The following is a 25,767-nucleotide window of genomic DNA, read 5'->3' as shown; positions in this document are numbered from 1 at the left end:
TTTTAAAATGTTAGCCTTAGAATAACGTCTTAAACTATTTCTACTTCTTGACTTATTCAAAACAGGGAAAAAACATGCAACCGAGTATTTATATAAATGGAAAGCTTCGGAGCTGACAACCAACTAGTTGATACATATTTGAAACACATTTAAGATAATCCTTAATTGCAGTCAATAATCTTATAAGTAGATATATCCAAAATCAGCATAATGCCCACTTGAAGAAAGAACACTGATTGTGTTTGGATAGTGTAGAAGCAATAATCCTGTAATATGTATTTTAAAATACTTTAAATAGCTTTTGTTTATGCTTAATGTATGAATTGATCTATATCAGGATTTCTCAGTCTTGGCACTATTAGCATTTTGGATGGGATAATTTTTTGAGGCGGGAGCTGCTCAGTGCATTGCAGGATGTTTAGCAACATCCCTGGCTTTTACCCACTAAATGCCAGAACCTCTCTGGTCATGACAATAAAAACTCTCTCCAGTCAGGATCAAATATCCCCTGGGGGGCAAAATTGTCCCTGGTTGGGAACCACTGATCTGTATACCTGTGTATTTGTATCTGTATATCTATAGCTTTATCTGCATCTCTATGTGAGCATATTTGTTTTAGGCACCCAAACATGACATGACACAGTTTAGGAGCATTAAATTTTATACTTTAGCGATCAAAGAGTGGAAGACAATGTAGAAAATCATTGATGTTTTGACGGAATTCATACTAACTCATAATTAGAGGGATTGATTGAAATTAGAGAATACGTTGTTTTACCTTTGGTTGGTAGAGTTTGGTTACTGAACTAGAGAAATGCTGTAATTAGTTGAAATGTTTTCATTTAAAAATACTGAGGAACATTTTGCTTAATGTGTGGTTCCGTTTTTACATTTGAAATTTCATAGGGTTGTGTGAGAAGCAAGGCCCAGGAGACTGATTGAAGGTATTCAGTATAAATATGTCATGTCATTAGAGACCTGAAAGTTTGCTTTCAGTGGAAAGTCTCTGAGGTCCTTAGTCTTTTGATTGCAGCATGAACTACAAAGTCTGGCAGTACAAGGAAAATAACTCAGATTTTATCTTAGATGACTTTCCATTTCTATTTTGTTTTAAGACTTGGCAGTGCTTTAGCAAACCCTCACAGTGGTTCACCTGAATTTGAAGTGGACTGAGTCATGTGCCCAAAAAAATAAGTGGCTTAGCTACACACCGAAGCTGCCAATTGCAAGGACCCCTGAGTTGATACTGAGGCCGTAACAGTTGAGTATTTCCTGTGGGCCAGGCCATGGTGCTGCAATGGCCAGTGGGTCACATACAGCCTCTGCCCTCGAGGGAGACATGAAAATGGATCATTTTAGCACAGTGTAGAGTGATGTACAGGTTGCCTCAGAGCTTGGAAGAAGAGAATCCAGTGTAGCCAGGGGTGGGCAACGTGGTGCCAAGGAAGGCTTTTCCAAGGTGGTGTTTTCTTTTTTTTTCTTTCAGTTTTATTGAGATATAATTGACATACAGCACGGTATAAGTTTAAGGTGTGCAGTATAATGATTTGACTTACATTATGAAATGATTATCACAATAAGTTTCGGGAACATTTATCATCTCATTCAGATACAAAATTAAAGAAATAGAAAACAATTTTTTTCCAAGCGATGAGAACTCTTAAGATTTATTCTCTTAACGAGTTTCATATATAACATGCAGCAGTGTTAATTATATTTATCATGTTGTATGCTACATCCCTAGTACTTATTTATCTTATACTGGAATTTTGTACCTTTTGACCACCTTTATTCAATTCCTTCTCCCTCTCCCCACCCCCCGTAACCACAAATCTGATCTCTTTCTCTATGAATTTGTTTGTTTTTGAAGTATAATTGACCTACAACACTATGTTAGTTCCTGTTACACAGCATAGTGATTCGACATTTCTATGCATTTCAAAATGATCACTACAATATGTCACCATACAAAGATGCTACATAGTTATTGACTATATTCCCCACACTGTACATTTCATACCTGTGACTCATTTACTTTGTTTTGCAACTGGAAGTTTGTACCTTTTACTCTCAGAAACCTATTTCTATCCTCCCCCCACCACCTCCCCTCTAGCAGCCATCTGTTCTCTGTATCTGTGAGTCTGTTTCTGTTTTGTTATGTTTGTTCTTTTTTGTTGTTTGTTTTTTAGATTCACATATAAATGAAATCATATGGTATTTGTCTTCCCCTGTTTGACTTACTGCACTTATCACAGTACCCTCTAGGTCCATCCATGTTGTCGCAAAAGGCAAGATTTCTTTCTTTTTTATGGCTGAGTAGTATTCCATTGTATACTACTACATACGCATCTTCTTTATCCATTCATCTATTGATGGACACTTAGCTTGTTTCCATATCTTGGCTATTGTGAATAATGCTGCAGTGAACATCAGGGTGCATATATTTTTTCAAATTAGTGTTTTTGTTTTCTTCAGATAAATATCCGGGAGTGGAATTACTGGATCTTAGGGTAGTTCTATTTTTAATTTTTTGAGGAATCTCCATACTGTTTTCCATAGTGGCTGCACCAACTTACATTCCCACCAACAGTGCAGAAGGGTTCCCTTCCTTTTCTCCGCATTCCAAGGTGTTGTTTCCTGAGCATCCTTGTAGATGATACCTACTGTGTGCATCAGTGGATCTACTTATTATAAACGAATCCACACTAAAGTGCCCATGACAGATGAGAACTAAGTTTTTCTTCCTCCCAGGGATATTAGAATTTATTACGAGACACAGCCCTTTCTAAACCCAAGTGATGTACTACCAGTAACAGAAATTTGCATGTGAATGTCAGATCTTTTGGGGACAGGTTCTTACAGTGACATCAAAGAAAGTAGCCACTTTTTCTATGCAGATTAATGGCTACTCTTAGCTCCCATTTCAGTACTTTTCAAGAAACCAAAACAGACCAAGCACGTCTAATTTACAAGTTGCTATCATTATATAAAAGATGCCCACAGTTTGCCAAATACAATGGAAGACACACAGAGAAAACATTATTCTTACCTTCTGGAAGTTATACTCTGAATCTTTTCTTCTGCTGATTGTCGGCTGATATTCCTTCTCCTCTGTCTTTAGTCTTTCCTCTACTTGCAAACATCTGCAAGTGTCCTTTTATCCATACAGCATGTCTGAGCTAAACCTCTCCAAAGAGCAGTCTGTACTTACTGGTTCCCATATCTACTCTCCCTCTGTCCTCTCTGCCAAGAATGCACGCATCCCCGTTTCTTTGTCTGCCAGGCCAACTTTATGACAAGTAGTTTTCTCTACCTGAGTGCTCTTGTCTCATAGGCAAGTTCCTACACATCCTTCAAGACCCCCATTTAAATGGCTCCTCTTATTTGAAAACTTCTGCTGACTTTCCAGGGGGAGTGCTTTGCTTATATCTCTAGTGCAGCACCTGTCATGTGGCGTCCTACTTATCTTTTCCATTAGAGCTCTTCTCGGGTAGAAACTGAGTCTTATTCACATATTTTTTACCCAATACCTACGGTCTTTTATATTGTAGGCACTTAATAAATATTGCATGAAATGTGTCAATGATCCATTTATTTTTCCCACATTACCAAATTCCTACCTTTCCAGGCTCCTCACTCTTAACTTTTTTTTTTTTTTTTTTTTTTTAAATCTCGTGCCTCTTCCATATAAGACCCTTTGCTGGGGGCTTTGCCTTATGTTACTTCTCCTTACATAGCGCAGTCCCACAAAGTTCTATCCTTTCCTCCTTAGAAATGAGGAAACAGAAGCTCAGAGAGGTAACATGAAGCAACATACCTGATGATACCCAGCATGTAAGTGGTAAAGCTGGGATTTGAACTTGGATCTTTCTGGCTCATTCATTCACTCGTGCATTCCACTGGTAATACTGATACATGCTTACTGCGGGCAGCCATACTTACACTGGGACCAGAGGAAACCACATTGAACCAGACGAATTCCTTGTCACCACGGACTGCGTTCTAGTAAGATGAGAGACAGACAACTAAATGGGGAGAAGTCAGGCAGTGACAAGTCCTGTGAAGGGACATAAAGCAAGGGAATAGACAAAAGACCGAGGATGGGGTGTATATGCCATTGTAGCTAAACTGACCTGGGGAGGGGCATTAAGCAGAAACCTACATAAAATAATGACAGAGGGGAGGGCAGTCCAGGCAGGAAGGGCAGCAGGGTGCTGGCCTGGAGAAGGGAGTGAGCAACAGCCTGGGCAGAGCGCCTGGAGCTGAGCGGGCGAGAGTGACTCTCTTAGGCGGGAGTTTGGAGAAGGAACCAGCAGCCTGTGGGAACTTGTAGCCCATGGCCACTGTGAAGCCACTGGAGTTCTTTAGGTAGTAACACCCTCCTGTGCTGTCACATAAGCCACAGCAGTTTGTAAAACAGCTATGCTTGGTCTGTTTTGGTTTCTGCAAGACTCTTTGAAATGTCACCTTAGCCATGAGTACAGATAGAAAAGGTGGCTTTTTGTGCTTTAACCCATTTAGTTCTCAAAACCCCCAGGATGAGGCAAATGGTATTCTTATCCCAGCATTAGAGATGGAAAAACTGAAGGCCACAGAGGCTAAGTAGCTTGTGCACAATTACATGGCTAGCAAGTAGCCCAGCTGGGGTTTGAACTTGTCCTTAAGATGAGTTCGGTAACTTGCCTACCATCCCGTAACTAGCTCGGCGGGATTGGAGCACAAAGCCACTTAGTCTGACTCGTGATCTCGAAGTGCTGTCTGTGTTTCATTCTTGCTCCTATTGCCTCCGCCCAGTCTTGGCATCTGCAACTTTGCGCCAGGCTTGCCGTGTTAACTGGTCTCCCAGCTTCTGTCTTTCCTGATACCAATCTTGCATACCTCCCGCTAGCTATGTGCTCAGGGGCGGGCTTTACATCTCTCTCGCTACCTCTTCCCTCCAACAAAATCCTTCCCGGACCTTCCTATTCAGTGCATTTCAACATACTTAGACTGGCCTTCAGGGGCCTTCAGGGCCCTCCAGAGCCTGGCTGCCGACCATCTCTCCCAGCTGACCTCACCTTCCCTCCATACCTGCCCCTCCCCTGCAGCCAGGTAGGTCTCTGTTTGTTCCTGGAAAGAAGCCAGTACACGCTGAGCTCTGCAGCTTCGCTCACCCCATCCTCTCTGCCTGGGACACCCCCTCCTTCTGCCTTCTTCCTTGGTTCAAGACGTGTTCCTCGGAAAGGCCATTCCCTTTTGATTCCGTCTCCTAAACTTGCAGACCATTTGTCAGTGTCACTCACTGACCTGGCCCTTCGGTTGTTAACTATTTTTGTCCTATCACCCTAACTGAATTGTCATCCCTTAAAACCAACAATCATGCCTTCTACTTCTACTTCTTGACGTCTTCAGAAAGGTAGATATAGCCCCAACCATATCCTTTTAATTCGCATCTAATAGGTACTCACTGAAGTGTTGGTAAGGCTTTCGGGAGGAAGTGAGATGAACTATAATTACACAAAAGGCACTGTCACTCCACAGCATATTTGGCCCCTGTTGGTGTGTATTTAAGGAAAATCAGGCCTTTTCCTATTTTCTGAACGTTGGTGTTGCTCGGTTGCTGGGCCAGTCCCAAGGATTGGTCCATTTTTGCTAAAAAGAAAACTTGATTTGAGAAGCTTAGTACCCTCTCCTCTACTTGTATTTGTTTTTCTGATATTAAACAAGTGCAGTTGGGTTTCAGAAGTTGTTGGGACTTTCTTTTCTTTTTTTTTTTTTTCTTGCTACTTCTAACTAGTCCAGATGGCTATGCAATTCACAGACTCAAATGTGTCCAGATCATGAAAATCCAAAGGCCTCCCTGTTTGGGTAGAGTCCATATGTTTAGGCATTGTTGTTTCTTGTGTGGGTCCACAGAACGTGGTGAAAAATCTAACAGTGGAACTTGCATTTCCTACTTGGTCCAAGTTAGGATGTTTCTGTCCTTCCTCCTGGTCATGAGGGGAGGGGAGAGAGGTCACCTCACAAGTGATTACTTTTTCCTCTAAGCAAGAAATGTAATAAGAGATTGTAAATAATTGAACGAAGCCTTTATTACTGTAAACACTACAGCCTGTGCTATATCAGCATTTCGGGAAGATCAGCATCCGATATATGGAAAGGTTTTTTTAAAAACGATAATATGTTCCAGAAAATTAAAAGTTAAGGTCTCTTAGAAACAATACAAACGTTATCAGTAGAAGTGAAGTATACCAAATTTATATATTCAGGAGAATGTGAAACTTATACCATTGATTGTTAAAGGGTTTTAAAAGCTTTTTATTACATTTGGTAACAAAATTCTAGGCTTAGTTGTAAGATCCTGGGTTAACTATCATTTGGAAATTTAAATATACATTACAGTAAATATTTAGAAAATGTTTTTCTAAAATGTTCCATTTAGGTCAATAAACTTGTCTGTAGAAGTCTTTTATAAGGATTAAAAAAAAAAAAAAAAGAAATTTCTACCCATTAGCCTAAGATTAATCAGGCTCATCATTTTCAAATATGAGTGTATTTTAGAGTTCCTGAGAAGCCGGTAAAAAAAAATACAGATTTTTAGTTTCCTGCTGCCTAGAGGTTCTGATATAGTAAATCCACGGTGGGGTATCAGGTCATCGGCACCATTACCAGACATCTGCTTATTCCGTGGTCCCTAGCACCACACTTTGAGAAACTCTGACCTAGACTACAAAGCAAAAATTTCAAAAAACAGGATTTCTTTCAATGAGAAGAAAATTAACTATCAAATTTAATGCTCAAATTCTTGCCCCAGTGATGTTAGATTGTTGGCTTTCTCTTTTCTTTTTGCCTCTTTTTTCACTGCAGCTTGTCTTTGGCCACTGAAGACATCCATGCTTAACACTCCAACCCCACCCACCTAGGCCTCTTTATCTTTTCTAGAAAAGGGTAAGTGCATTTGCTAGAATAAAGCATTTTTTTCAAGCTAAGTATCTCTAGTGTTTCAAATATTCATTTTATTAGAAAGTATAATTCTTCCTATTACCACTTTTTCCCCATAGGCGTGGTTTTTGGAGGGACCTGTGGTGACAGATGCTTGGTTTCTCCTCTTCATTTGAATTTCAAGTGCTTATTCTGTGCCCTGCTTGGCTTGGAGGACAATTCTACATACCATCATTTCACATCTAGAAATTAATTCATCTGTTTGTTCATTCAATTGAGATTTATTGAACACCTACTATTTATCAAACACTCTTCCTGGCACTGGGACATCAGTGTAAACAACAGATAACACATCCTTATTAAGTTTACAATCTAGTGGGGGAGAAAGACAAGAAATATGTTGAAAAGTGTTATGGAAAAAATCGAGTAGGGAAAGAAGGGTAGAGTTCTAGAGGTGGAGGAGGGCTGCAAAGAAATTTTATACAGTGGTCAGAGAGAAGGTGACATTTGAGAAAAGACTCAAAAGGAGGGAAGTGAGTAAGCCATGGGGACACTTGGAGGGACAACAGTCTGGGCACAGGAAACAGCCAGTGCAAAGGCCCTGAGACAGGAATGTGTCCAGGGTCTTGAAGCAACAGCAAGGAGGCCGGCAGGGCTAGGGTAGGATAAGCAAGTGGGGGAGAACATTGGCAAAGGTCAGAGAAGAAGTGGGGCCATTGTACAGACTTGGGCTTCTTCCCTTGGGTGAATGGGCAGCCATTGCAAAGTTTTGAGCAGAGGAGCGATGTGATCTGCCTTGGATTTTCAAAGGATTCCTTTGGCTCTGTGCTGAGAATAGACTGTGGTGGGAGCATGGCAGAGCCAGCGGGACCTGCCAGGAGGCTGCAGCAGGGATGCAGGAGGGAACGGACGGCTGGGGCCTGCCTGAATCCTGTGGAGGGGTGGCAAGCGGTCAGCTTTGGATATAATTGGAAAGATGAGCCAACAGAGTCCTTTGATGATTTGATGAGGGAAGGGAGAGAGAAAGACTGGATTCAAGGATGATTTTTGGCCTGAGTCACCGGAACTGAGTCACTTCCCCATCAAAGGAGACGAGGAAAGGCTGCGGGTGGAGTGGTTTGGGGAGAGGAGGAGGAATTCAGTTTTGCTCGCATGATTGAGATGCCTATTGACAACCAAGGGGAAGTGCTGTGGGCAATTGAATATATGAGTTTGGTGCTCAGGAGATAATTATCTAGGAGTTTTTAGCGTATGCAAAGGTAAATAATATTTTTGAAAGTTTATTTCCTTAAAAAAAAAATCTTGCTTTGTACTTGAACCTGTTAATGTATGTGTGCATATGTATATATGTATGTGTATAATTGTATATATGTGTGTGCATAATTCTCTCAATACATAATTGTATAATTAGCAGAATTATGTGTGTATATGTATGTATGTTCTTCTGCTAATTATACCTCATACTCCATTGTTTGCAGTTTTTTGTTTCTAGCCTATTGTTGACCCCCTAACCTTTGGTACAGACTGACTTTATTGACCAAGTCATTCTCTGTTTCCTGGTATAGCACTCCAGATTTACCCCTGATTATCATCAGTATTACTGTCATTCGCCATATTGGGCTTGTGTTCACTCTTTTGGGCTGTCTATCTTGAAACAGATTACCACTGCTGAAAATGGTTAAAACTTGATTATCTCTGGTAAGTTCTTTTCCGCGGGGCAGTTAACAGAGCCTTCGAGAGTGTGTGAACTTAGCAGTGCAGCCTTCTCTATCATGTGACCATGCTTGGCACACTTGATCCACGATGGCACAGTTCATTTGTGTAAGCAACTTGACAGATGTCCTTACTGAGGCATCAAATTGGATGGTGTCTGCTAACAAATCTAATGGGAAAAAAGAAAAAGAGAATTCAAAGGATTATCTTTTTTTTTTTTTTTTAGGATTAAATTTGTGCCGTTTAGCTGTTTGATACCCTGTAGTTAATGCTGCTTTATTAGAAGCCCATACAGTTCTTCACATGGGTGTCAAAATAATTTCAGTGAAAATGATGTTGTGTGGACTCATCAGGCTGAAGTCTTCGTCTTGTGATTACAGATGGGTTATTGTCTGCTGTTTCACTGTCTTCCAAGCCTTTTGCTGGATGAGCTAGACTTAACAATCTCCATTAATTTACTTTGGCATTTCACATGGCTCGTCAGGCCACAAACACCATGGTCTTTAATAATTTTTTTTTAAATCCTGCAATGCTCCTTTTTAATTGATGTCCTTCATAAATTGTATTTGCCAAAGCTGTAATTACTCATCAAGCAGTGAAAGCAAACCTACCTCCAAGTACAATGAAGATGTTCTTTTGTGAAATTATTAAGATACAGAAGTTCGACATGCAGAGTAATTTTTTTAGCTCTGCTTTATAATTATATCTTTTGGGAATGTATCTTTGGGGATCACACCTATTAGAGCCTATCAAATTGGAAAGGACCGATCATCACCAGTGCACCTCATAAATGCCCTTGCCTCACAGTGACCATTTCCCAATATATATGAAGTCTTTAAAACAGTTGGAATTGGCCTGTTTCTTTCATAATGTTTTTAAATGCTCTTTAGAGTGGTTAACTCTGTTTCACCTGAGTTTCATTTAATTTATTTGAAATATTTTGTTTTGACTCTTGAAATCGCATAGAAGAACCTTATATCATTGGGTAGGGGATCCTGGAAGGAACATCAGTGGAGAGTTACCATCGAAAAAGTTTGGAAATAGGCCAAATTAAGGTGACTTAGAATCTCATAATTTAGAAATTCGCATTTAGTTGATTCGCAAAATGCATAAACTTTACCATGGTGCAAAATTACGATATCAGCTTTTATAAGAAGGCTCCAGGGAGAGTAAGAAAGTACTGTCAATAAAGGATTTGGAACAAGGTTTCCCAGAGTGTGTTCCCACAGGGTGTCGTGAGGGAAACGAAAAGGAAGCGCTCCACAGCGAACCTGGGAGGGAAGTTTACCGTCTCCCACTTAAAGAAGAGTCAGGTGTGTCCAAGTAGGAACCTTGCCATCTTTTGCGTCATTTTGCCTCCAGTGTCTTGCATGTTGTAGGCATAGAAATATTTGCTGAAGAGTGAACTGCAGGACTTCTCAGAGCCTTTAACTTTACAGCAAGCACTGTGATTGATCCAAGAGAGCGCGGTGATCCGCAGCCTTTCCCAGACTTACTGGACTTTGGAACCCTTTTCTTGAGGAACGTTTTACTAGACTTAGTAAACGAGATACTCTCTGGGAAATTCAAGCTTTGAGTAAGATCATTAAAAATAAAGTTTTGAAATTGATCACTGAGTGAAATATTCAAGTTTTTTGCTGCGATTGGAACCTAAGTGATACAGATTATGCGGCAGGAGGGATGTCAGGCTTCATTGCTTGTATCTGTGATTTTGGGCAAGTTGCCTGACCCCGAAAAGCCTCAGTGTGTTCATCTGTAAAATAGGGATAGTAATTATATTTCTCTAACTGGTTCTTGGGAAAATAAATTACATTTGGTCCCACTCTGGAAAGTCAAATGAAATTATGTAGAGGACTTCACTGGGTAAACCCTTATTATCATTATCATTGTAAAAAAGTGAGGGATAAAATTACTCCATTTAGGATGGTTGATTATGATACACTGAAGTTAAAATGCGATCGACCTTTCTCCCTCTCTCCCTTCCTTCAACAAATAGTGGAGGGCTTCTCACAGGCCAGGCGTTGTTTTTATTTCTAGGGGAGACAGCAGTGAACATAGTTAAGGCCCCTTCCCTCGTGGACCTAGGGTTTTTGTAATATAATGTGTTTACCCATGTCATGGTCTCTTAGAACATAAATTTAATTGTACACAATTCAGTTAAAGTTAACTGTTCTGAGGTCATTATATTAGAGATCCGCCCCAAAGGATCACTTTTTCTCTCAGAATTGAACCTGTTCTTACATGAAACAAGCAACACAAGATTCAGAGGTCATGTTTTAAAAGAAAATAAATAAAATTAAGCTAGCATTACTCGATAAGGTAAAGCCAGGAAAACGTGGGATCCCTTTCTTCCTGATCAGGTCCACCATGGCAGTCGGGTGGCCAGATTTAGCAAATAAAAACATACAACATGCAGTTAAATTTGAATCCCCCATAAATAAAGAATAATTTTTTTTCTATAAGTATATCCCAAATACTGCAAGGGACATACTTATACTAAAATAAAAAGTGGTATATTTAAAAATGAAATTTAACTGGGCATCCTGTATTTTTTTTTTTTTTTTCCTGACGACCCTTCCTCTCTAAACCAGGGGCCCAGCCCCCTGCACAGAAAAAAGATGATTGCAACAAGTCAACGTTTGGATCCATCTGTGCAGAGGAGATATTTTACCCCAAACAGAATAGGAACCTTTGCTTCCATTTGAAATGATTTATAGCTGTTCCCGCCTGATCGCCGAGTGTTTCCAAATTAAAAGCCATTAATTAAGGCCTTCTATAGATACAAAAGATATGCGAGGAGTGCTTTGTAATTCCAGCTCAGTACTTCAGGTGAGAGCTTTTCAAATTACGTGGACCACTGGAGCCACCTGCTTGAGGAACCACGATGGGAGCCGTCTCGTGGCTCACCAGCACGCCACCGTGCCAGCGTTGTTACTGAATTTTCTCATTTCTCCAGGGCAAATACTAATTAATGGATACAATTCACAGCTGATTAGCTGTGGTTTCTTCAGTAATTACATTCGCATACTAACTGTTCAGAAGAGGATTTCTAACCCAGTTCTTATTTCACTCTAAGCTTAATTTGTTTTTTGAATTGTTTAGGCCCTTCGTTTAATAGCCATTTTATTTTTCTTTGTAGTTTTAGGTGCTATTAGATAATAAGTGAGTTTAATCTTTAAAAAAATGCTCTCTGATAATGAGCTGTTTGCCTTAAATGGATTTCTAATTCCCCAACAAAACCTACATTTAAATAACAGTAAAGTTGTGATACAGGCTTTCGGGAGGTTTGAGTCAGGAATTGGTACGTGGAATATACATCGTGGCCCAAGTTCTCATAAATCTCCAAAAAGAACGTTCTAAATGGAGGCCCGAGATCTTAATTCTAAAATCATTCATTCATCAAAAATTCCAAGGTAGAAACCTATCCCTTTTCTTGCATATATTTAACGTTGTAAAAAAAAAAATGGGGGAAAACTGTGTGTGTGTGTTCATGCTCTCCTGCTCACGTGTTTATTTTTTAAATGATTTTTAAAACACTTTATTGAGGTATCATGGACCTACAAAAAAACTGTACATATTTCATGTATACAACTTGATGAGTTTGGAGATAAGTATACATTGGTGAAGCCATCACCATGTGTTTTTGATATCACATGCCTTCAGAGAAACTAGATAAAGGGCTTTCTTAAGTGCTAACAAATACATCTTTCATAAATCCTTATAAAGATACTTATCCAAAAGAATCTGAGGGCTCATTGTGTGAGGATGTATTTAGGTGTGATTTTACAGGGTGGGATTTTGCTTCTGTAGACCATAACAGCGTTCTGGAACCCTTAGAGCCTTCCGTATAAATCCTGCTTGGTTCTTGGATCCCTGACATGAGAAAGGGCAGCGTGTCAGTCCGCTTCTGTGCAGGAATCCTACAGGTTCAGAGTCGGAGGATGAGAGCCCCCCAGAAATAAGTGCTTGTGGGTTTATTGGGAGGAGGATTATGTGGGTCTTTCATATCTATGTGTCTGTATCTGTATTGATTCTCTGTATTTATCTGTGTGTTTGTATCTATCTGTGTACCTATCTCTTTGGGAAAATTGTGCCTTTTACTTTAAATAATTACTAGCTCTATTTATAATAGAGAATGGATATACATTTCACCCTGTGGAGACCAAACCTATGTGTTATTTGATGCATGAAAGGAAGGAAATAATACACTTTATAAAAAGAAGGGCATTCTTTTACCATTTAAAAATCATGAAAATAATATAGCTCTGGATAATTATGCTCACAGAGCCTTTCCACATTGCCAGACTGATAAGAGAATGTTTAAAGCAACAAAACGTTCCTACTTAGACCATCTGAACCTGAAAATACGTTTCTGCCAAAATCCAAGTTTTACATTTTGATAACAGGTCTCTAGAAGGAAAGAGCTTATGTCTGAAATGCTGATACAGTCTTATTTGTGATGGCCTGAATGGGCTATTGTGTTAGGGAATTAAATAAAAATTGCTGTGTTCATAGGATCCCGCTTATTTTTTAAACCTCTTTGCACTTAATGTTACATTGAGAGATTAAATACCACTGTTTTCAACAGCTCTGATGGATACAGATATCGTTTTAAACTCTGGAGATTTAAAAAATATTCTTTAGTCTTATTATTTATTTATATTCATGCCACACCCCATTCACGGGAAAATAGAATTTGAGTCCTGGGAATTGAATTCTATTCACTTTAATTCACATTTTAACCTACCCACACTTGTGACATCTGTTCTTGAAAAGTAAGCTATGAAATCCCAACATGCTTTAAAAATGTGTCAGGGTGATTTTCTTGGAAACTCTTTTCCTGCTAACCTCTGACAAATGCTAGTTCGATAAACAACACCCACTAGTGACCAGTTGGCCAAATGTTTACAATTGTCTCCCTTTGCTATTAGTCTCGATGAGAAACAACACTATTTTCTAGAATTATCGCGTTAGCTTAAGTCGGTGCTTTATTTTCTGAGGGAACCAGCCGACAGCATATAGTATAGTGCAATCTGTCACAGTTCACATTTGGTCCGAGTGAAACCACCCTTTTATCTCATAACACCAACATTCTTTCCAGATCCCATCTGAGCAGTAAGTAAACCCCCAGAATTCTTTATGATCCTGCATATTAACATAAAACAATCTGTTTTCTTTCAGTTTGGAAATAACAATAACTACATGAATATGGCTGAAGCAAACAACGCTTTCTTTGCAGCCAGCGAGGTAGGTGTCTGCCTTAATGTATCTGTTCATGTTTTGTGTGTTATTTAGATCATTTAACAGGCTTGAAGGGAAAAGCCAAGTATTGAATTTATCTTGTTATTACGTGGCACGAGGTAACGACTTTGGAGGAAAAATGAGAAAAACCTATTGGAAGAGAAAATAACCTGACAAGTCTTTATCACTCGTCCATAGGCTGTTAGGAACGTTAGTAATTCACATACACATCTCTTGATGAAAAGAATATAGATGCAAGCAAAAGTAAATATATAAGAAAGAATAGAATATCTATCCAAACTATATTTGGAAACTAGGATGGAAGGGACTCCTAATAGAAAATATTTAAACTTCACACAGCTCTGGGGATAATTTCATTAAGTTGACATGGTTTGGGAACAGTGTGGCAGAACAGTATTACAATTTCTGGGGTCTTCAGTGAGAGTGGTGTAAAATGAGTGTTTTTGTTAGATTCCCACACCCGAGTACGGTGCCTGGCACATAGTAGATGCTCAATAAATATGTATTGAATGAATGAATGAATGAATGGGCATGCTCCAAGACTCGGCTATAGCTAGGAAAATTAAGTCGATGGATTTGAAATGCAACACCATGGTGGCTCTGAGTTTGTCTGCAGTTTACCAGTGCCCATGGAACAAACATATTTTTGTTGCTGTTTTCACTGCCTTCCCTACTTAGTGACTTAAGGCTGCTGTCTTGGTCTCATTGGCCTGCCCTCCAGAACAACCTCCATCTTGATTAGATCAAGAAAGAGTGGATATATGTACATGTATAACTGCCTCACTTTGCTGTACAGCAGAAAGTAACACAACATTGTGAATCAGCTATACTCCAATACAAATTTTTTAAAAAAGAAATGGTTTCCTAAATATGGTAGACCGTGTGAGATTTAAGATTTTAAAACAAGAACAAGCAGAAGTGAAATTTGTCCAAATGGAACATTTCCTCTTGTGATTCCTGTAATAAAAAGTCTTCATTTTCCAAATACATTCAAATATAGGAAACTGGACCAGCTTGACCCCAGAGAATGAAAATCATAATGGCTTCGTAAATGATCTCAGTTACAGGGAAGCAAGTGGTATGGAAGAAATTAACTTGGAGAAATTAGTAGAAAAAGTTGGGGAATCGAGAACTTAGAGTATCTGTAGGTTAATCATTTTTGCCGTGACCATCATCTCTCTAACCAAGGAGACCGCCTAGATAAGGGAATATTGTTTGGCACTGGCTGCTGTGTTGTTTGTGATAATGAGCACAAACCCCATCTGTAAGGACAACATGATGTTTCATTCTGTAGGATTTTTTTCCCTACATTTGAATCAAACATTGATGAAAGCTCTACTGCCAGCAGCTGTTCAGAGACAATTTAATTCCAGCTGTGATAATTCACCGTGTCAGACATTGGCTGTTATATGTTGATACAACAGTTCTCCAGATTTGCATTTTTATCAAAAGGAACAAATGTTTTGAACATCTCAGTACAGATGGTATTTAATCATGTACATACTACTTTAACATGTACAAGGTAAACACTGGAAAGTCAATATCTGTAAAAAGTAATCATATAAACTCTAACTGATTAATCTGATATTGGTCATATGGCATAGTTGCAAAAGTCAATGTCTTTTTCTTTGGTTGCTGCCATACTTGGTTATTTTTATTATCTCAGATAACCAGTGTTGTGATTACTCTTTTCTCTAAGGAATGTTTAGCTTTATATTTAATGGATTACCCCTCTTTAAAAGTCATTTAAGATTTTAGCATTTTCTTAGTTATATAATATAATATTATGGTATTATTTTATTAGGTTATGAAATAGTAATATATTAAATTCTAGCTCAAAATTAATTTGTCTTTAAAAAAATATACTGGAGGAACACATAATATGTAAGATCTCTCTTTATTCCTTAACAAAAATAAAAATGACAACCTCCTTAATTTTAACTACCTCACTTAAGACATGTTAGAATTTAAGAAGTAATCTTATATAATTATTTCACTGTACATCTTTTCTTGAACAAAAAATAAAGCCCAAGTAAATGTTAATGCACTATGTTATAGTATGTGCCTAATTTCCCAATCACTGCATTAAAAGTAAATTTATTTGTTTTTTTAACATTTTAATGAGTACAGACTAATTCAGGAAGACTTTAGGTTTGATGCTGTAAAGTCGAAATTGTGCCTGAAACTGATTCCCTTCCCATAGGTATCGCCCTGTAGATAACACTGCGGGGACCAGGATGCTCTGAGTTTGAAATTCACACATTTGCTTTATGTTTTCTGTCTGTGTCATGATTACCCTGACCATTTTTAAAGTACTTTAAATATTTATTGAAATAATATTTCAAGTGTTAATTACAGTGGTAATGAAAACAGCCAAATGCCACATATCAAGAATGAGTGTTTATCCGTATTGTTAATGTGATATGTTAGATTTCATTAAGCAGTAATGGGGTAGCAAATGAGTCACAAATTACAGTTGCATCTGTTACTAGACCACATTAGTGCCAAAATAACGGCAAATGCAGCCATAGGGTTACATTCATTAGCCAACCACGCTTGTGGCCAATTCACCCCTTTGTGTTTGAGAACTCGGGGTACCACAGTCAGAAATTGACATCCTTTGGGGGGTCATTATTAGAATAAATATGTCAGAAAATCTAATATTTCATTCTAGCTTTCAAATGTGTTATTATGCTCTAATGTTTTGCGTCTATTGAATCTGCTAAGAACCTCAAGATGTTCAATTGTCCTGCCATAGACTCCCATAGCTTGTGACCTCTTTATTTCTGGTGAGATACAAATAGTAGTTGACAGGTTCTATAGGCAAGAAATGTTTTTTTTTTTTTTTTTCCCCTTGCATTTGTTTCTATTTTCTCTCAAATGGTTCTTAAGTTACATCATCATTGATAGCTTGAAGAAGGATGATTTTCAGCTCTTAATTAGTTCTTTTAACCAGTTACAACAGATTCAAATTATCTGGCACCAATTCATTCTTCAAAAAATACTATTAATAATAAATGAACTATAATGTTGACCCTCTGAGCTAGGAATAAAAAGTATCTGAGCTGTCCCCGAACCCCTTCACCCTACCAAAAAAATATTCTAGACCTTGACCCTTCTCCCCACAAAATCCAAGTTCTATTTTAAGAAAGATAATTCATGGGGTTCAGCAAGGCAGCCCTGATTTGCATCCCAAGGCCCTATGTGAAAACACTATCTTTAAGAATCTAAGTAGCCATGAAGAAAACAATGCATTATTTACTTAGGTCTTGAGAAATAACACTTGTCTAGGTAACTGAGCAACATCCATGGAATTAGAACATTTCTATCAATATATCTCTATGCTCGTTCTATGGTCTTTAAAAGCTGAAGACTGGAAGAAAAGTGTTCTGATAAATACATATCGAAATCTTCCTATAAAAGAAAATAACTCTCCTTACAATTTAAATAAAAGCCCTAGATATATATACTCTGATAATCCTTATATGAAATGCTTTATTACAGACAGTAACAATTTCCATGGAAGCATTCATTGCACTTGAGAATATACCAATAAGGAAATTTAAAAAGCAAACCATACATTCAATATCACTTGTTTTATATGTTGTGGCAGAAAGTAAATATGTGTAATGTTCACTTCTGGATTAATGTTGTGTGTGTGCTTCACAAAATCGTCAGCATTTGATGAAGCATGTGGGTAATGTAAGCGTTTGAGCCGTTTCACTAACATATCAATAAAGTGGCAATTTGTTATATAGCCAAATCTAATGTCGCTGGTGCTGCAACTAACAACAAAGACAGATGTTGCTAATTAAGTACGCATTAAAAAACTGTTAATACTGATACTCCATTAAAATCATATGATAATGAGACTCAAAATCTTTAATCAGAATGATCAGCAAAACTTTATATATGGAAATCTGTGTTTAAGATATTTTCATTTGAGAAATAAATGTTTGGCCTAGCTATGTAGTATTTTCATGCGAAATTTTTCTTTTTCCCTCCAAGGAGAAATAAGATACAGGAAGAGAATATGAAGATATCTGTATTTTGTTTCCTTTAGCAGACGTTCCATACACCAAGCCTCGGGGATGAGGAGTTTGAAATACCCCCGATCACGCCGCCTCCAGAGTCGGACCCCGCTCTGGGCATGCCTGATGTACTTCTACCTTTTCAAGGCCTCAGCGATCCGTTGCCTTCCCAGGGAAGTGAATTCACGCCCCAGTTTCCCCCTCAAAGCCTGGATCTTCCTTCCATTACAATCTCAAGAAATCTCGTGGAACAAGATGGCGTGCTTCATAGCAGTGGGTTGCATATGGTAGGCAGCAAATTTACTGCTTGAAAGTGTTTTAGTTATTGTTTGTACTTCTCAGGGTAAAGATCTGAGAGCCCATGTTCTAAAACATGCTCGTGCCTATGCACCGGTGGACCTGTGGATTGTTCCTCCCAATGCCATTTAAATGCAGGTAGTGGATTAATCCCTGGTGTGGGACAAGAGCTTGCAGGGTTGGTTGACTTGAAAGAGGAGGACCCAACAAGATCCTTCTGGTTTGAAATGAGTTTCTGAGGAGTCTGATTCATTGGTTTGAAAGCAGCCCATCTTCCCTTGCCTTTGGTTTGACAAAGAGGTGTACTTGAGTTGAAAGTTTGGCCAGGAGAGTTTTTAGAAATGGAAGCCCTTATCAAGTGCCCGGGTCTTTCGCATTTGTTGGATTAAAGCATCACGTTTATGATACATGATTTGCTCCTACCTGAGATGAAATATCAAACTGTGGTACAGAGAAAGGGAGAAAGAATAATTGCTTATAACCAGCAGAGAAAAATATAGAGCGGGTTATTGTGTGAAATATACCTAATTGTGGTATTTATTGTCGTAAACATCAAGTAAGGCCCTCCAGAGAGCCAAGGTTACTAATGCAATAATTCTGGTTCTGTTTTTCTTAGTGTGCAATTATAGTTAGCAATCACCAGAGTAAATCTGCTTAAGTATTTTAAACTCTTCTGCTGGGATTTTTTTTTTTTTCTACCATAGTATATAATGCATTTGTGTCTATCTAGGTGAGGTACTAGGCAGACATTTTAAAACAAGATTAATAGTTCATAGGGCTTTTTTTTTTAACCCTGATAAAATGAAACAGATGTGTTGGTATAACAAAAAACAATTCCTATTGCTTGTTTACATATTTCTGTGCACATTATGACCATGCCAGCGATGTTTATTGGTTTCATTGTTAATTCCCCAGATAACAACAGATGATTGCCAAATATGTAGTGGATTAGCAGTGCAAAGATTCAGTGTGCTCTCTGAAATATAAGATTACTTTCCCAAATAGGATTGCGGCAACATAATTTTCTTTGCCTGTGATCTTTTGTGTTTGAGCTGAACATCAGGGTTTTTATTTTTACTTTTTTGTCAGAAAAGAATGCAGCGAACAGTCGGGAAATGGTCATTAAGTATTCATAAACGTTCCTCGCCATCACAAATAATTGTTTCCTGTGGACTTTCTTACATTTTTGTCCCTTTGACACTGGAAGGGAGGGTTCTGTCCTCTGTTCCTCTATAATCAGCCTTGCAGTGTTGTGCCTGGAAAATAATAAAAATAAAAAGGGTGTTTAGTCACCAAGAGAGTTTGCCCAGGGTTCACCATTATTCATAGATGCTCAGCGAGGCTCATTTAAGTTAGGGAAATAGTTAAAAGACCATATAATGCATGCTAAAATGTGTGCTTTATTAAATTGGTAAATATTTATTAATAATATAAGAATCTGCCTTTAAATTAAACATCTGATGAATTACCTTGCCTTAAAGCTATAAAACTGTTATTGCTGCTATAAAAAAAGTGTAAAGGAGGCATTTTGACTATGAAATTTCATTTCATGGTCAATTGAATTTACTATATTGGAAAGAACTAAAGATGGAATCATAAAATAATTATGATATTCACATACACTTAAAGAACAATGCTTTCACGGACTGGCATTGGAAGAGAGGACTCAATTTTTAATGCTTCTTGTGTAATGTATTGCTAATCACTCAAGCCATTGAATTTATTTCATTGATTTTTAAAAGTATGAGTACTTTAGCCAAGTGCAAGCTGGTGTCATGGTATTTACATGGACCTCATCACATTTATGGGTGCCTTTCTGAAGTTTTGCTGAACCCGAGTGATATTTATTTTGGCTGGAAACAAACTAATCTTGTTGAAAATTCTAGTAGAATTTCATCTTGAAGAAATGTCATGGGATTTTAAATCACAAATGTTGGAAAAAATAAAATGTACCAGGACAGAATTATGATGAATACAATGTGTCGTTGGCTTTGTTCTATGTACTACCTGACATGTTCACCTATAAACTTGAATTCAGAATCGCCAGAGGCATGGTTAAAAATAGGTTATGTCAAGGTTCTTCTATATTTCCCTCCGGGTACCGAGGTGGCTGGCGACATCATAATGCTCCACAGCAACTCCTCGGAGATTTCCCTTAGGAAGGTCACCAGAAAAATAATAAATAATACTTTATACATCATGCACTCGGCTTCCCAGTGTGCACCGGCTATCATACCTTATGCAAGTAAGAAGTTTTATTATCCAAATGAATATGGCTGTCTGTTAAGGATTGCTATGGTGAATTAAGACTTTCATATAAGAAGAAAAGCCAGCTTGTTTATGGGGTATTGAACCAGCTTTTCTTCAGAGCTTCATTGGTTTTCCTTTAGAAAGAGTGACAGTTTGTCACATTACTGATTAGCTGCATTTTTGTTGGCAACCAGCACAACATGTTTATCTTCCTTAAGTTCCTGCCATTATATTTAAAAAACAGAAAGCAGGAACAAAAAAGAAAAGGGAGGGATTAAAAAGAGTCTAATAATTAGCATTCCCATTTCAAAATATGCAAATAATGCCCTGGTATTCAAAAGCGAATTGTTGAAAAAATTGAAAGTCGTTGCATTTGTGACTTCAAAGAACAACCTTGATTTGCTTGTTGTGGATATGTGTATTTTCACACAGGATGTCGCTGGCAAGTTGAAATCAACAGTCATAGTTTGGTTAAAAATTCTTTACCTCTAAGCATTATTGTCAGTTCAGATGATCATCTGGAAATTATTTTAATCTACAAAAGATTGCAATCCTAAAAATCTACAACGTGCGCTCCAAAGGGTTTCTTTCTTTCTTTTTTTTTTTTTAACACCTCTCTGTAATCTGCCCAGTCTGCTGAGTAGCATTGACATCAGTAGTACATCAATTTCAGAAAGTGGATTATTTTTACTAGACAGCTATTGTGACATATTGGGTCAGTCATAAATGAAAGATATTCATGCAAGCATGCAATACTTGTAATGAAGTCTCACTCTGACCTTCTGTATGATTGATTCTGTAATTTAGTTTTCTCAGGCAGTGCCTGAAATGAAATGAAATCATGTTGAACAAGTTTTGAATACCCACAGTGCACCAGGAGAAGAAAAATCTGCAGCCCTAGAGGCTTGAGAGAGAGCAGCTGAACGATTTATCTCTATGCTATTATAGCCTTTGCCAGCATTCAACATTTCTTTTTTTTTTTTTTTTCTTATTTGGCTTAAGTACTTAATTCTGCAGGTAGCAGTAAATGGGAAAATAAAATGCTGTTCAGATTTAAAATGACAGGACAGGAGTATGTGCAGGGGACTGATAAAATATCTTGAATAGAACTGACCTTTCATGTAGCTGAAAGTTACTGGGGGATTCATCCTCATAATTACCATATAGATTATTTTTATTTCTTTCCTGCAATGAAACATTTCAGAGAGCAGTAGTGCTGATTGAATGAAAATTGAACTTGTTAACATTCTTTTCAGCTTAGCCTGTTGTACATAACAGAAGGTTAGCTTTGATGAATTTCAAAATTCTCTTTGATATCCAAGAAACAGACAGTAAAATAATTGTCTCTAGTCTGATATTTTGTATGCCCCCCAAAAGAGAATTTATAAAACACACTGATAATTCACATACTTTTTCTTCGTGCATTATGTTTCGTGTTTGGAAGAGCGACGTTTCCTGTTTGATATTGCTTTGGACTTAATTGGGATAGCACATATTTATAGAAAACACTACTGGTGCTCTGATAATATCAAACATAGTACTAGAAAATTGACAAAGATGGAAGTAAGGGAGCTAAATTTGGGTATGGCAGTCTCTGTAACCGTTAAGGAAAGAGAATAAGAGAGAAAAAAGTCCTACAGGAGGTATGCACACAGAGAAGAAAAGTACCAGCTTTTAAAATATTCACAAAGCTCTTATGTCATAATCCAGACAGACATCATTTTTGATCAGAAAAATAAGAATGTATCAAAATAATACTCCTAAAATTACCAGGCTTATTTTAGAAGTTTTGATTTTTCGTACAGTCATTTAGTAGGGGTCTAATTCTGAATTATTTTTATTTTCACAAAATAACTTTCATGCCAAAGCTTTTGTACTATCCAAAATCTTACGTTAAGAGAAATCCCAGACTTTTCAATTAATACATCGTTTTAGCAATGTAGCTTAATGTGTTACAGATAAAACAGTTATTTCATGGGTCATTAATGTGTTTAATGCATGGAACATTCTATTAAAACAAGCCCTTATTATTGTTATGGACAGGTTCATTGCCATTGTCAATAGAGGCTGCAGAGCTAAATTCCACAGGACGATTACCATTTAGCCATTGGGGGGACCAACAAGTTCTCATACAAATTGAACGATTAACTCAGTAATGTTTATTTTTGGTCAGGTCATGGTCGAAATGTATTCTTATTGTAAATTAACAATAGAAAAGGCACATCTTATATAAGCAAAATAACTCACTTTGAGTGGAATGGGACCTATCTGTTCCAAGGCCAAAGTATATAATTAAAACCATATTAACTCTAGCAGACATTTGCTGAGCACCTACTAGGTGCTATATATTGTTCTTAATCATTAGAGACTGATCATTTATCAAACTGAGTTCTTGGTCAGCAGTGTCTCTTCCATGTAACAGAAAAATTCGGAGTCTGATGACTGCTTCAAAGAGGCATGTTGTCCAAAGTCGACTTTACTTAACTGTTGCTACACCTGGACAATCGTCTGCCCAAAATACCCAAGCCACAGACATTTTATGAGCTGCCTTTCTCGGTAGAGCAAATAGCCTTGTACCATACACAGCTTAAAAGAAATATTCTTTATTCTCGGCCTGGAAATGCCTACTGACCCGGAACATATGAACGTTGTCTTTAAGGTTGAGTTAACTTTAGGATCATGTATTAAAGGAGGGCGTGTTCCAAACTTCTACAAAACTCAATTAGCTCTTGTGAAGGGCAACACGTGATTACTTGGTTGATTTATCCCATTCAAGGAAACGTGTTATTAAAAAGTTAGGCTATGGTTTATTTCCCTGTATCTTGTTTTTAACATATGTACTCTACAGTTACAATCTTCGATAGAATTGGCAGTATTTCCCTGTGGGTTAGGGACAGAAGACACACCATTCTACATCACTCAGATTCCCAAATAAAACTGGCTTGATGGCTCAAACAGTTTTTAGAGGGATGAGAGTTACTCCTGTACTGTGGCCTCACTTGTCACCCTTAGAAACGGTCTCCTTTGCTTGTTTACAGCCTGTCCTGTCCCCTCATCTGTCTTGTTTGCTACTGTCATCCTCAGGCCTGGAACAGTGTCTGGGCTGGAATACACGAGGCTCCCAATAAATATTATATTTGTGGAATATATGAATGAATGAAAGGATAATGAAAGAATATTTATTTGTTATTAAGAGCGTACCTTAATACTAAATAAAAATGGAGGTGGGGAGGAGGTTTAAAGTATCAACAGCTGGGGCTTCCCTGGTGGCGCAGTGGTTGAGAGTCTGCCTGCCAATGCAGGGGACACGGGTTCGAGCCCTGGTCTGGGAAGATCCCACATGCCGCGGAGCAGCTAGGCCCGTGAGCCACAATAACTGAGCCTGCGCGTCTTGGAGCTTGTGCTCCGCAACAAGAGAGGCCGCGATAGTGAGAGGCCTGCGCACCGTGATGAAGAGTGGCCCCCACTTGCAGCAACTAGAGAAAGCCCTCGCACAGAAACGAAGACCCAACACAGCCAAAAATAAATAAATAAATAAATTTTTTAAAAAAATTTATCCTTCTATTGAAGTTTAAAAATAAATAAATAAATAAATAAATAAATATTTTAAAAAAATGTTTTAAAAAAGTATCAACAGCTGTAAAAATGGAATTCCTCTTTAAAATTTTAATTTAGGATTGAATAAAATCAACACAGAGCTGACTCCTTGGTAAAACAAAGGAGTTAGAGGGTACATAAGAAAATACCATTGTTTTATGATAAACTCTTGAAATTTTTATTTTGCTAAGAAACTATTCATTAACTTTGGGGAAGACTGGTTGTCACAAAACTTTCATGTGTAGGTATGTTTGATTATAACCCTGAGAGTAGTTATTAAGTAAAAAGTATCTATTTCGGTGCAGATATTTTGATAAATATAACGTTTAGGGTATGCAGGTCTGTAATTATCATTGGTGTATTTGGCACGACTGTGTTTGTTTCAGTTTCTATTTGGGTTAGGAATGCACTCGCTACACGTAAATGTTGATTGATTGTTTATTCGGAAATAAAATTTTAACCCCGCTATAGGACATAACTAAATAATTGAGCATAAAATTACTGGATTTCCTATTTGTAGTTCTCTGATATTTATTAATACAAAGCAATTTTTATTACTGATAATTAATTACTCCATTTCTCAAGAAATATTGATTAAAAAAGCTCATAGTGAAAATGTATTTCGTCGCACTTTCTAATATATTTGGGTTATCTGCTTCTTAATTAGATGTTACCCTTTATTATGAAAACCTGATGTTGCAGTGTTACAGAGAATATTTACTTGTAAATGTCGATGGAAGGTGCATTAAATACATTTGCATGTTAGATTTTTAAAAATCCTTTGTGATAAAATCAATTCAGATGGAAGTAAGCATCATTGAACTGAGTAAAAATATCAGTAGATAAAATAGAATAAGGTGTGATACTTAAAATTGAAAAATCTATTCGAAAGCTTATATCTTACATTTGTAAAAGAAACAAATACGCAAAACAGGAGGATGTGTGATTATGTATCACCAAGTATGCATCACAAAGATAAATTCCAGGCATGGGAAGGAAAGGGAAATTCACTCTGAGAGGACTTCGTGGAGGGACAGGTCCTTGCTCCCAGGCCGAAAGTAGGAGTGAAAAAGATTTGAATATGTAGAGGAGGGAGAGTTTTCTTGGCTAAAGAAATAAGAGCAACCCATTCCCATCCCCCCAAACCCCACATATCTTATATGAAGTATGGACATGGTAATATAACACAGTGATTTACACAGTAGGGATGTTTTTTCAACTTTCCGTTCTCTTTCAATCTTAAGTCAAGAAGGAAGTTTCAGTTTGGGGCTAATGAGTCTTTCACATCTCTCTTTCATCCTTTTTAAAAAAGAGAAAGCAGAACTCTGGCTCAGAACCTTAGGCAGATCTGCATATTTAGATGGACTGTAATGGAATTATTCAATACTTCCTTTACTTAGTATTTATCTGGCATTCCATTGATTATGGTGATTCCAGTTTTTAATTTATGCTAGTGATGTAAAGTTTCCTTTTTAATATAAAATTATTCAGATATTTAACCATTCACTCAAATAATTAACGTTCAATAGTAGACTGGATTTCAGGCAATTTAAGAAAACGGGGGACCTCTACCCCAAATCCCCCATTCCTTGGTTTCCTGTTTTAAAAAAATAAAAGACAAAGAGGCTCTTTCATCAGGTAGAGAGAGAGGCAAGCCTCAGCTGAGCACTCCCCCTACCAAGACATACACAAACCA

General features: G+C 37.7%; 1 protein-coding gene across 2 annotated transcripts in view; it reads left to right on the top strand.

Moving 5' to 3' along the window:
• TOX3 (TOX high mobility group box family member 3) overlaps window positions 1-25,767 on the top strand; it is a 107,246-nt gene that overhangs the window by 60,843 nt on the left and 20,636 nt on the right. Inside the window, exons 2-3 of one of the 2 annotated variants that reach the window (XM_036832173.1) lie at window positions 13,816-13,881; window positions 17,963-18,214. In XM_036832173.1, coding sequence (XP_036688068.1) covers window positions 13,816-13,881; window positions 17,963-18,214 — 318 coding nt within the window. Of the gene's footprint in view, window positions 1-13,815; window positions 13,882-17,959; window positions 18,215-25,767 lie in introns of both variants that reach the window. The other variant, XM_036832172.1, reaches the window with a different exon arrangement.

The sequence above is a fragment of the Balaenoptera musculus genome, chromosome 19 (assembly GCF_009873245.2).
Source record: "Balaenoptera musculus isolate JJ_BM4_2016_0621 chromosome 19, mBalMus1.pri.v3, whole genome shotgun sequence".
In the NCBI taxonomy this organism is placed as follows: domain Eukaryota; kingdom Metazoa; phylum Chordata; class Mammalia; order Artiodactyla; family Balaenopteridae; genus Balaenoptera; species Balaenoptera musculus.
This window is presented reverse-complemented; position numbering and strand designations above follow the sequence as displayed.